At 60.2% G+C, this 13326-nt stretch overlaps 1 protein-coding gene across 1 annotated transcript in view; it reads left to right on the forward strand.

Annotated features, from left to right (window-relative positions):
* The first annotated feature begins 10241 nt into the window (after positions 1–10241).
* NOS1 (nitric oxide synthase 1) overlaps positions 10242–13326 on the forward strand; it is a 50328-nt gene continuing 47243 nt past the window's right edge. The window contains exon 1 of the mRNA XM_056131056.1: positions 10242–10976. Within this exon, the coding sequence (XP_055987031.1) occupies positions 10255–10976 (722 nt within the window). The 5' untranslated portion in view covers positions 10242–10254. The remainder of the gene's footprint in view (positions 10977–13326) is intronic.

Genomic DNA, 13326 nt, shown 5'->3' on the forward strand with positions numbered 1-13326 from the left:
CCTTAAGCCTCAGTTGCCCTTAGTTCCTAACACCCCAAAAGCAGAGTCCCGACGAGGGACTGAATGGACCCAGGGCAAGCGGTGAGCTACCCTGGCAGCGAAATGGGCCAGGCCAAGGTGCCACGATTCTTAACTATAAGTTAAGAGTTTGATCATAGACAAATGCTGTCATGATCCAAAGGTAACGACAAGACTAGGATCCTGCTAGGGGTGGGAAAGACTATCTGGCCTGAGCACCGTATTCTGAGATCGAGATGGCCCTAGGAGAGCAATTCTATAAGTTTAAGATATTTCTTACTGTATCCATACAAAATGATTTATATTATATTCTTATATGCTTGTCGGACAAGGAGAGGCACGCCCATGGGATTATGCTCTAGGATGGGTCCTCCTGCTGAGGAAGGATCTGTCCGAGGAGCAGTCTTCCCTGAGGCTAAGATTTCTACCCCTGTTGATCTCTACCCCTATTGATTGTGACCGCACATATGTGATTGTATTCCCCAATTCCACATGGAGAGAGGATTTAACGAGACTGTAGGAGTGGGCTGGATGTTCAGAGAGGATCAGAAGAGAGAGGAGGGTGAAGGAGGATGGAGAAGGAGAATGAGGTAGCTTGGGGGAGGAATACTGGGAGCTGAGATAGAAGGAGAAGGGGGCAGAGACAGAGAGAGACAGGAGCAGAGACAGATGAGGAGAGAATCAGAATAAACTGCGACTAATACCGACCAGCCTGGCCCTCATTCCTTCCTCTGCCTAACCATCGCCATCGACCTCTCCAGGGTGGGAGAAGGGTGAAACTACCGAACGCGGGCGGCGGGAGAGATAGAGCCGCCGCTGTGTGTGCTGCGCCCCTCTTTGTGTGAGTTTACACAGGGATCAAGCTGAACCTCGCCTGTTTTTCTGAAATCCCTCTCTGTTCTTGGAATCCCGAAAGGCCCGAGAACAGGACAGGTTGGCCGGGCAGTTCCTTGGAGCTCGGTCGGGCCGCCTATCACACCTGAGGGAGGACGGCTCCATTAAACGGGCGTTGTTGGCTCTGCCCCTTCCCCGAGGAAGGGCACCCCATCCTCCTGGGCGCTGAGGCCAGAGGCTGGGGCGTCTCCATGGAAACACCTCCCTCTGCCCTCCCCTTCGCTTCCGGCCCAGCCCGGATCTGGTTGATACAGCCTCCGAGATCTCTACCACCCACCCACTTCCCTCCTTCCTCCCTTTCACTGCCTGACCCAGGAGGCCGCCGCCTCACCCAGCTCCCTGCGGCCAGCCGGCGTGCCCCACCCCAGCAGCTCAGGAGCCAGTGATCTTTATCGGCCTCAGTCTCACTGTACAACCTCACCCCCTCAAAACCCTCGGAGAGTCTCCACTGCTGAAGTCAGACGAGTCCAGAGCCTTCCCCACGGCTCTCCAGGGGCCAGCAGGACCCAAGTCCTGTAGGGGTTCTTCTCCTGCCACTGTGAACGTTATTCCTCATCTCCAATGCTTTCTCTCCTAATCGCTTCCACCCCTCACCCGTTTCCATCCCTTCATTTCACCAACTCTGCGCCCTGTAACTCTTCCTCCAGGAAGCCTTCCATGACCACCGCCACCCAGCCGCCCACCTCCTGGCCACGGTCCCCTTCACATATCTTAAGTGTCCGTCCATTAGCACAGGTGTTTGTCTCTGTAGATCCCATGTCCACTCTCTTCCCACCCCCGTCTCCCACCAACCTGGCCTCTCCGGCCTAAATTGTGAGCTGGGGGCCAGGGATGTCATCCGGACATCCCACATTCCCTCATGGGCCCAGGTGGGAGCCACCGAAGAGTCGGTGAATGTCTGAAGGGGTGAGCAGTGATGGGAAGGCAGGAGAGAAAAGACGTGGCAGAGGAAGAAAGTGAGAGTCGGGCATTGGGGGAAAAAAATAGGCGCCTCTTTTTTGTTGTTTGTTTTGCTTTTTGGGTCACACCCGGCGATGCTCAGGGGTCACTCCTGACTCTGTGCTCAGGAGTTACTCCTGGCGGTGCTCGGGGGACCCTATGGGATGCCAGGAATCGAACCCGGGTTGGCCGCGTGCAAGGCAAACGCCCTCCCCGCTGCGCTATCGCTCCAGCCCCGGTGCCTCTTTTTCTTAACGGTTCTCAAGCAACTGGTGACGCCCTTCCTTGGTACAGTGACCATCCTCCTGGCCACGGTCCCCTTCACATCTGGCCCCAGATGGTCCCCTATCCCTGAGGAATCTTCTGGCGTGATTCCAAAACCAGGGCTGAGCAGCCCTCCCCACCCCAAATGGGCACGTACTTTCCACGGCTGATCCCCTGGACTGCATTTCTGTTCCGTGGTCCTAGGTGATGATTTTCACTTCTGACTTGGAGGCAGGAGCTATTCCCGTTGTCATTCTGCAGACGAGCCATCAGGGGCTGACAGGTGGTAGAAGCGGGTGCCCGACACTCTTCTCTCTGTGCCTTTGAATGCAAAGCCGCGTCAGTTGACAGGGCATCCGTGAGACTGGGGGCCCATGGAGGGGTCCGAATGGAATCCCTGGGATGTAACGCCATGGCAGTGGCTCTGAGGAGCTATAACTCACTGAGCTAGCTTGTAGGCATGGAGTTTGCAAAGTGAAAATGCAGCCCAAGTCCCATTGGCCCCCATGGGATTGACTCCAATGTGTGAAATAAATTCTCCTCGTGACATACTCAGCTGGGAACAGGCCCGTGGTGTGGCTGATCCCCAAATTCCACCACCGGAGTTTTCTCTCAAGTTTCGTGTCCCCGCATGCCCAGGGGACATGGGGACATTTCGTGCTCCTTCAGGGATCCCGGGAGGCAATGATGCATCCACTCCTCTGGGAAGTGGGGCCAGTCTGTGAATCTTACAGCACAAAATGCTTAATGTCAGCAGGCAGGTGCCAGCCCCGTGGAACCCCAGACCACATTGTCCCCCAAGCACCGAGCCAGGACTAGTCCCCAAGCATCACCGGGTGAGTTCTGGCCTACCACGGTGGCTGTCACTCACTACTCCACAGAGAGTGCTCACAGAGGTAGGGATGGTTGTCGGTGGGACTGGCAAATCTCTGCTGTGAGCCTCACGTGTGCCTTTGACACTGCAGCAGGCCCAGAGAGCAGGATCTGCTCAGGTGGTTCCCGGGAAACCCACTCCTGGAGCATTTTCCAGCTGGCACAGTGCACTGTGCCGACTCAGGAAGTTTGAACTTCTTCACAGGTGTCCTGCTGAGGCGCCACGAGCGTTACCATCTTAGAGAAGCGGAAACTGGCTTAGGGAAGCCGAGCTACTTGCCCACCAGCTCAGAGGCAAGTTGAGAAGTCAGGACTCACATCCAGACAGGCTGGCATCCAGGACCTTGCTCCCCAAACAGAGTGAAAATAAGTCAGCAGAGCCCCGCCAGGAGTCAACCCTGAGCACCCCCAGGAGTGACCCCCGAGCACAGAGCTGGGAGCAAACCCTGAGCGCTACCAGGAGTGACCCCTGAGCACAGAGCCAGGAGCAAACCCTGAGCGCCCCCAGGAGTGACCCCCGAGCACAGAGCCAGGAGTAAACCCTGAACACTGCCAGGTGTGACCCAAAAGTCAAACAATTTTTTTAAAGGGATCAACACAAAACAATGTGCAGCATGGCTCAGTCCATCTCAGGCTTGCCCAGAAGTATGGACCAGTACCTAGGGTGGCGGAGGAAGTAGATTTACATGCGTCCGCCTTCTCGGTCCTTGAATTTCATGGTGCATCTTGGAGATCTTTCTTCCTTGGTCTTTTCGATCAACCCTGCTCAGTGAACCCCTCCAGCACCCCACTCTATGGATGCTCTGTCCTTCCCCTGGGTCCCCACAGAGCCCCCATCTCTGAACAAACCCTCCGGAAGGGTCGGGCATGTTTATTTCCAGATGCTCTTGCCGTGCCTTCCTAGAACAGCACCCTAAAAATTGTGCTGTCAGGCTAAAGATAAGTTTGTGGCTTGAAAAGTCTGGGGGTAGGTGCTGTCAAACTGCCACGGAAGGAGGCCGTGGGAAGCATGAGTATGAGCGCTGGGGGTTCCCCGCGCCCGCGCGGCCGGGTGGGCGGTGCGACTGGGGTCAGTTGTCGTTGTTCCTGTGCTGAGTCTGCACGGCCGTTCGCTCCAGCACCGGGACCACCAAACCCGATCACCAGGGTCAGCCCAGACCCACAGGAGCCACGGAACGGCGGGAGGCACGCTGTCAGGAAGACGGTGGTGCCTGCCTCTCTGGGATCCCCCAAGTCACAGGATGCCAACTCACGCCCCTCCGGTTCCCAGCGGTGGGAGGGTTTGTCTCCGTGATTGCCGGCGTGGGAGCCCGTACGTCAGCCTGATCCCCGGGGACTGTTCTCTCTGGGGAGAGACTGCAAATTAGCAGTAGGAGGGAGGGAAGGAAGTTGGTGGTTTGGTTGGGGTTTGTTGGATTTTTTTTTTTTTGGTGTTGTTGCTGCTTTTTTTTTTTTAAGAGCACAGTTGGGTTACCCAGTCTTTTGTTTATGTTGGGGGTGGCTGTATTTTGTTTTGCTTTTAAGACACGGAGGCCTTGGAATTCTTTTCTTTGAAATGAGGTAGAGGAAGATGGGAAACAACACCCCCCCTTCTGTGATGGCATTTGCACCCACCACAGCCAGCCCAGGGTCCCTGGGAGACCCTGTGAGTTCTCAGGGTGCTTGCAGGGAGGGATGCTGTGTGTGTGTGTGTGTGTGTGTGTGTGTGTGTGTGTGTGTGTGTTGGGGGCGGGGGGAGATGCTTAATGACATTCAAACCGGATTTTAAAAAAGGGCCTTCAGAGCAAAGCAAAGCCTGTCTCCCACTGACGTTTGATCACCAGTATTCCTTGTCCCTTGTAACCACTGCTCCCACTTCCTTCCAGAACAATCTCTGCCTTGACACTTGCTGAGTCCACACATTTGCACCTGTCTTGTTCTGTTCTCTGACTCGTGTCTTCTGGAGTTCTGTTCCTCCCTGTAGACGGTGCTCAGCCATCTTCGTAGGGAAACATGGCTTCTGCAGGTGGTTTGGTTTCTGGGGGAGACTGGACCTCAGAGTGGCCCAAGTGAGGGGCGTGTTCTCCTCATCTCCACCCCTGCCCCCAACACCATCATCCCCAAGCGTGCCCGATTCCAGCAGTCTCCCCAAGTGGCACACTGTTTGCTAGCCCTTGGATCGTTTTCCTGGTTTCTTTACAAAGCAGCATCTGCTGCCTGGTTAGGTGAGCAGTAAGTTGCAGGGACCACTACAAGCGCTGCAGAACTGGGGGTGGGGCTGGGGGGCAGGGGCAGACCCCAGGCCTGAGCTGCCAGGAGAACATGTGAATCTCAAGCGTGCACGTGCGCGCGCGCGTGTGTGTGAATTGTACAGCCTTCTCATTAAAAAGAGCAAAAAGGAATCAAGTCACTCCTGTGACAATCTTGCTTAACCCTGTGTGTCGAAAACAGGGGAATTTCAATGAGAAGTCGGTGTCGGAAAATTCTTGCTCTGTTTGTTTGTGTTTAGATTTTTTCCTTCCAGTCCCAGAGACCCAGTGTGCATCTCCTGCTGTGTTACAGATCCGTGGAATCCATTGATTTCCACAGCTCAGAGGCTACACGTGGCTCAAGGCTGGCCTCTGGGTACCTCCCACAGCATTTACTGCCTCTGTTCGTGGAACCTTTCTCTGGGACTCCAGTTCCTGCGTTTAGAAGGGATGGGGTTGGGGCCAGAGCAATAGTATAGTGGGTAAGGTGTTTGCCTTGCACACGGCCAACCTGAGTTCAATCCCCGGCATCCCGTATGATCTCCCATGCACTGCCAGGAGTAATTCCTGAGTGCAGAGCCAGGAGTAACCCCTGAGCATCACTGGATGTGACCAAAAAAAAAAAAAGCTAAGAAGGGCCAGGGTTCAAGGGGTGGACTCAAGTCACCCCTATACTTCACCCTGAAGTGAACAGGCACAAGCCAGGACAAGCGGCCACAGGACTTGCCTGCTGCAAAACGGGGCCTACCCAGCGTGGCCTCTGTGGGTGTGAGCGTGGAACGGAGAGTGGGCAGGTGATCTGGAGGGGAGGAGGAGGCCCCATCAGTGGGGAGTTCACTGCCAGGGCTGAGGTTGGCGTGGGTGCTAGGGCTGCGTGCTCCGGGCACTCTCCCGCCCCCGGGAGCGGGGACAGCTGCTGTCGGGACCCTGACATGCCACGGCGCAGGCTCGGCAGCAAACCCTGGGCCGGCCCACGCTGCCAATGCCAGCAGCGCGTGGGGGGCAGAGCCAGGGCCAAGGTCACGGGCGCAGCAGATGCTGGCCTAGTTCGGTGCCCGCCTTCCCCCTGGCACTCCTGCCCCACGAGCTCCCCGCTGATCCCACGGCCAGGTGAATGGCACAGCACCCCCCGCAACGGCCCAGCCACTGCATCCAGGCCCGGATCCAAGCGCGTTGCCATGGTTTGCGCCCCGCGTGCCCTGTGCAAGCGCGGTGGGAGACACAGCCCGAAGATGGGGTGGTGGGATGCGCTCCCAGCACCCACCTCACCACCCCACCGAGCCCGTGCCAAGCCCGCGGCAGGTTTTGAGCAGAGAGCCCCCTCCCAGGTGGCCCTGCGGTACCTTGGAGCCGAGTGAAAGGCAGGAAGCCACGGCGATTAGCTGTTCTGGAACAAAGGCAGGAAGCCTTGTGTCCTGGGCCTCTGGCCACGCCGCTGCCCAGCACCCTGCGGTCCCGGGCAGGCGTGTGGTTCCGGACTGAGGTCCTTTAGCAGAGAAGGGAATGGGCACAGGACAGACAGACCCCACCCAGAAATGGGCAGTGCCAGCTAGGAAGGACATCTGGAGTCCAGTGCGGGCTTCAGGGGGCTGGAGGAGCCAGAGAGGTGTCCAGACACACAGACACTTGCTGACAGGGCTGAGGGTTGGGTCTCGGCCAGCAGCCCCGAAACGGGGATGTGAAACAGGGACATCCCCCACCTCCAATACTGGCCAGGGCAGGGATGGCGCAAGGGGAGCAGAGGAGATGCTCTGAGGGGCAGCGGCTCTTGTCCCGGCTGACCACAGGGAACACCCGTCCCACTTTACTTACTCGGAATAGCTTCACCTCTGCCCAGTTCGTGCCGTAGGTCCCCTTTCTTTCCAAGAGCCCAACGCTGCAAAACACCCGCCCTCCCCTGCACCCCTCCCATCAGCCGGCCCCGACTCCCTGAGCGACGGAAAGAGGTCAGAGTGCAGACGGGACCGTGCACGACGTGGCTGCTTTTTCTTGCTTCTTATTCACATGTAGTGGTGGTGATGGGGTCACGCTCAGTAGTGCTCAGGGCTCACTGCTAGCTCTGTGCTCGGAGGATCACAGGCAATGCTTCGGACCAAACCGGGCTCAGCCGTGTACAGGGCACGCACCTTAACCCCTGCACTATTTTTCCGGCCCCTTGATGCTTCTTTCTTAAGCCAAGTCCCAACTCCTGCCTTGGGCGCTGAGGGTCGTGTGGAAGGGAGCCCAGACAGGCCCTTCCCTCCTCGGGGCCTCCCCTCCCTGCCTGTCCTTTAGAGAACCGAGCCCTGGACAGAGCTGCCTATTCTCGGCTGGACCTGCAGCATGTACAGCCTTCATTTGGTCCCCACGAGAAATGGGGCTCGGGGAGAGGGCAGAAAGTATGTTGGGGTGGGGGGCGGCAGGGAGAGGTGGAGGGACTGTCCCGAGAGGAGGGACACAGGCTCTGAGGAGCGTCCCCCGCAAGCCCCCAGCACCAAAATGCTCTGAGATCCCTGGACCATTCAGGCCACACACACTCCCACATAGCAGAGCCACGGCTGGGCAAGAGGGTGGCTCACGGACACAGAGAAACACACACACACACACACACACACACACACACACACGCACACGCACATGCACACACGCGCGCGCTCGCGCTCCAGATGGAGGAGGCAGCCCCGGCCGGCCCGAGATCCTTTATTCCCGCACCCACACACAGGGGCTGGTGCACTTACGTAAGGCAGCAGGGGGGGCAGGAAGCAGCTCCCCAGCCCCCCGGAGGGAATCCGGATCAGGGCAGCGGCCCCTCCTCTTCGGGGGGTGGGGGGCGGGGGGCGGGGAGTGTGTGCACCCACCTTCTGCTCTTCGCAGCACGAGGAGCTTGACAGCTGCGTCAGCCCTGGGGTGACCCCAGGAAGGCGCTGGAAGGAAATGAGGGAGGGAGTGTCGCTTCGTTAGTAGTGGCAGATGGGGGCTCCCCGCTCGTCCCGGAGAGGCTGACAGACCAGAGGGTCGGGGGGCCGGGGCGGGGCAGGGCTAGAGTTGGGGGCTTCCCTAGCACACACGGCAGGCAGCGCTGCAGGCCTGAACGGCGAGGGCTCAGGAGCGCACCCGGCCCTGCACCGTTCCCGGGTCCGCTAGCCCCCCCGCCCCCTGACCCAGGCCGCCTGCCCCCACCCAGACATGGGCCTCAGGGCCAGCACGACCCTCATGGAGCTGGGTCTTGGCTGGCATTGTGCAACCCCAGCGCCCCCCTTACCCCTAAGCAGTGGGGTGGACGTGGCAAAAGTTCCACGTGTGACTGTGAGCAGGTGCCTCAAGACACTCTGGCTCAGGAGTGGCGCTGATCTGAGTTCGAATCCTCCCTCCCACTCTTCTCCGAAACTCTTTCGGCTTCAGCTGAGGCAGACGCAGAAGCCGTGGGATCCACATGTGGCCGTGACGACTCGGGCGTGATGTGGCTGTGACCGTTTTCTCCCACCGTGGGAAGACTCTGCCAGTCCGCACTTCCAGTCCGCCAACGGGTGCTTCAAAAGGGCAGCGCGGGGGGGGGGGGGGGGGGGCTGGAGCGATAGCACAGCGGGGAGGGCGTTTGCCTTGCACGCGGCCGACCCAGGTTCGATTCCCAGCACCCCATATGGTCCCCCAAGCACCGCCAGGAGGAATTCCTGAGTGCAGAGCCAGGAGGAACCCCTGTGCATTGCCGGGTGTGACCCAAAAAGAAAAAAACAAAACAAAAAAGGGCAGCCCGGGGGCCTGAGCGATAGCCCAGCAAGCAGGGCACTTGCTTGCTTGCAGCCGACCCAGGTCGGACCCTCGGCACCCTCGGTGGTCCCCTGAGCCCACCAAGAGTGATTCCTGAGTGCACAGCCAGGAATAGACTGCCAGAGGTGGCCCCAAAACGAAAACAAAAGAAAATAGTGGCTCTGTTGAGCCCCCAGCCGCCTCCCCCCCCCCCCCCGCCAGCTGCCTGGGCTTCTCTCTGGAAGGCCGCTCTGTGGCGCAAAGAAGAAACGTGGCCTGTTCCAATTTACACACTCAGGCCGGGTAACTGTGTTCCATCCCGGGGAGGTTTCTTCTCCGTTCTCTGATGCTTGCTGAGCCCCTGCTTCGTGCTTAAGCTCAGCCTGGGGGCTCAGGACCCCTCTCCTTGACCTTTCTCCATCCAGGTTTCTGTGCTTGGCAGCCTCAAGGCCTTCACACGCTGGACCCACATTCCAGCAGGCTGGGTTGTGTGTCGGGGCCCAGCTGGTCCCATGAGGCCTGGAACACGGGAGTCCTTAGCAAGATCATCTCCCAAAGCAACTTGGGCTCCCGTCACTGGTGGCAGCTCCACAGAACAGGGTGTCACTCCCATGCGCAAGGGTGGGCTGCTGATCTGAATTCGAATTCTCCCTCCTGCTCTTCTCCGGGACTCTGGTGCAGGTGGGGGGCTCAGGCCTTCCGGGAGGCAGGGGAGCAGAGACTTCTGATTCTTGCATGTGATTTCCGGGTCTCCCCCAGGAAAAAGGCCCGGGAGGGCCATCAGGGTGGACACACATTGAGGCTTCACAGCCCCTGGGAAGGGCCTTCAGGAGGGACATTTCCTGCCAGGGCTGGCCTCCAGCCCTAGTGTGAGAGCGAGCGGCGTTTCCTGTCCCCCTCTTGGCCGTGCTGGGCACCCTCTGTTTTCACCCCTTTGAAATTCTCTCCCTCCCTCCCTGTTCCCCTGTGCAGGTTTGGAAGCCTCGGCTTGGACCCACATCACCCGGGCTGGCGTCCACCTCTAACATGCCCCAGCCTGGACCCAGCTAGACACACCCCCACCTCCACGGACGCTTCTTCCCCTCCCCGTGGCCTCCCCTGGCCTGGCACTTGTGGACACAGCCCAACCTCTCCTGACGTCTGCCCCAGCCAGCCGCGCCTGCTTGGAGAGCCAGGGCGAGGCGGACACGGGACGTCATGAGCGGGTGACGTCGGCGCGCGGACGTCAGCGAGACTCGGCTCCGAGACTCCTGCCCTCCCGTCTCAGCCCAAAGCCGCGGAGCGCGAGGGAGGCCCTGGGCCCCGGGGCGCCATGGAGAACCACACCCTCAGCGTCCAGCAGATCCAGCCCAATGTCATTTCCGTCCGCCTCTTCAAGCGCAGGGTGGGCGGCCTGGGCTTCCTGGTGAAGGAGCGCGTGAACAAGCCACCCGTGATCATCTCAGACCTGATCCGTGGGGGCGCGGCCGAGCAGAGCGGCCTCATCCAGGCCGGGGACATCATCCTGGCGGCCAACGGGCAGCCGCTGGTGGACCTGAGCTACGACAGCGCCCTGGAGGTGCTCAGGGGCATCGCCTCCGAGACCCACGTGGTCCTCATCCTGCGGGGCCCCGAGGGCTTCACCACGCACCTGGAGACCACTTTCACTGGCGACGGGACCCCCAAGACCATCCGGGTGACCCGGCCCCTGGGCCCGGCCCCCACGGCGGCCGTTGATCTGTCCTCGCAGCCCTCGGCTGGCACAGAGCAGCCCCTGGCCGGCGATGGGGCCGAGGGGCCTGGCCACAGGCCCCCGCCCGCCCTCGACAATGGCCAGGAGGCCGGCACCCTGTCCCACACCAACGGTCTGGCCCCCAGGCCCCCGGGCCAGGACCCTGCCCAGGCCGGGGCTGGGGTGGGCGTCCAGAGCGGCGGGGAGGACAACGATCTGCTGACGGAGATCCTGCCCGTACTGAGCCTACTCAGCAGCACGGATGCCCACAAGGGGCCACCAGCCGCAGCAGGGACCAGGGACGCAGAAGTCCAGGTGGACAGGTGAGCACCAGGAGTGTGAGTGCGCATGTGCATGTGTGTATGTGTGTGCACAAGTGTATGTTTGTGTGAAAGTGTGTTAGTGTGTGTGAAAGTGTGTTTGTGTGTGTTAGTGTATGCGTGGTGAGTGCAAGTGTAGGTGTTGGTGTGTTAGAGTGAATGTGTGAATGTGTGTGAGTCTGACTCTGGGTGTGCGTCTGCGAATATATGTGAGAACATGAGAGTGTGTGAGCGTAGGTGTTAGTGTTAGTGTGTTGCTGTGTGTGAGTGTGCATGTTTGTGAGTGTGCTAGTGTGTGTGAGTGTGTGTGAGAGTATATGCGTGCGTGGCATGTGTTAGGGTGAATGTGGTAGTGTGTGAGTGTTAGTGTAAGTGTGAGCGTATGTTAGTGTGTGAGTGTGCTAGTGTGGGGGATGTGTTAGTGTGAGAGAGTGTTATGTGTGTTTGAGAGAGAGAGTGTGTGTGTTAGTGTATGCGTGAGTGCAAGTGTAGGTGTTGGTGTGTTAATGTGAATATGGGTGAGTCTGTGAGTCTGGGTGTGCATCTGCAAATATAGGTGTGAACATGAGAGCGTGTGAGTGTGTTGCTGTGTGAGTGTGTGTGAGTGTGCTTGTTAGTGAGTGTGCTAGTGTGTGCGAGTGTGTGAGTGTGAGCGTATGAGTGTGTGGCGGGTGTTCGTGTGAGTGTGGTCGTGTGAGTATGTGAGCGTATGTGTTAGTGTGTGAGCGTGTGTTAGTGTGAGAGTGTGTGTGAGTGTGTGTGTGAGAGAGAGTGTGTGTTAGTGTGTGTGAGTGCGTACACTCCGGCTCTTTGGGGTCCCCTGCTTGTGGGGAGAGGGGGTGTTTGCCCTGCACCCTGTTCTCAGGAGCGGTCGCTTTAATGTGCGAGTCGCCGGAGACGGGCTGCTGGGCTCGCTGCCCTGACGGAGGCGTCTAAGGAGGCCAAGCTGCCCGGGCCAGTGTCCATCTGGAGCGGCCGGTCCGCCTGACACCAGCAGGTTCCCTTCGGGCGCGACCCCGGCTCCCTAAGTAGGGCACGTGCCTACGTGCACGTCCTTCAGGAGAGGAGGGCCCGGGGCCCAGAGAGATCAAGCCGCTGCCTCCACGTCACACAGCACAGGCCACCACAGGGCGCTGCTCAGCTCCTCCCAGACCTCGCCAGCACACGAGAGTCTCTGGAGGTCCTGGGCCCCGAGCCTGGGTGGAGGGAGGGACTCAGCATCCAGCTGTGCTACCTTCTGCGGCTCTGCCTGGAGACCCCAGTGGCAGAGCAGGACTGGCCCTGTCCCCGGCCTCCCCTCCCCCACCTCCTGGCCACCCTGCCCCCGTTCCCGGCCGGCCTGTCCCCCACCACGTAGACACATGCCCCTGTCCCCAGCCTGCCCTCCCCTACCGCGTGGCCGCCCCCCCTCCCAGTGTCCCGCCCCTACCCAGGGACTCCGACTTGATGGTCGGAGGCCATCAAGGTTTGTTCTCGGTCCTGGTGGGAAACTGAGGCCCTGAAGTGGCATCTGGGAAAGGCTCTTTCAGACCCCCGTGACCACCCGGAGGGTCCCCCAGGCCCCATCTATCACTGGGTGCGGCCCCGCCACCCAGCTCTGCACTGGGGTCTCTGAGCAGCACTGCCGCCCACCTGTCTCTCTCCCTGGCTCTGGGAACGGGTCCCCAGGGCCTGCTGGCATTGGGAGGCAGGGTAGGGGGGCTGCTGTGCGCACCCCTAGTAGGGTGGGCACGCTCCTGAGCTCTCGCCGTTCAGGCCTGCGACGCTGCCCACTGTGTCTGCTAGGGAAGCCCCTCGGCCTCGCTGGGCATTTCCACTGGCGTGTCAAGACGGTGGGCAGCTGGCGGCCAGGCAGGGGGTGGCCTGGACTCTCCCAGCCGCCCGCGTCCAAACTCAGCCCCTCCCTTACCTGGACCCTGCATGCAGTGGGCCTGGCCACATCCCCGACTTTGGTGCCACCAGTCACGGGGGTTCCTGAGCTTGGAGCCCCTCCTGCATCCTGGGGGAGGCCCGAGCCCCCAGCGCCATGTCCACAGCCTCCGAACTGCATCCCTCAGCTCTGGGCCTCCACGACAGACAAGGAGGAGGCAGAAAGCCAAGGCGGGGGCGGGGAGGCCGGGGAGCGGGGCAGCGTCTGTGGAAAGACAGCCTGCGAGGGCAATGCTGCCTGCAACGGTGGGCTCTGCCCTCCACAGGCCCGGACCATTGGTCAGTGGTCAGCACCGGGCCTCTCGTGGGGTCAGACCTGGGCCCTGCGCACCCCCAGGGGTATCTGGGCCCCCGCCCCCGGGACGCCTCCCTTGGCAGGCCCTGGCCAGGCTGTCTGCAGGTCTGGAGACGCCGGCCCATTTGG

Source organism: Sorex fumeus, unplaced genomic scaffold, assembly GCF_029834395.1.
Source record: "Sorex fumeus unplaced genomic scaffold, SorFum_2.1 ptg000083l, whole genome shotgun sequence".
NCBI lineage: Eukaryota > Metazoa > Chordata > Mammalia > Eulipotyphla > Soricidae > Sorex > Sorex fumeus.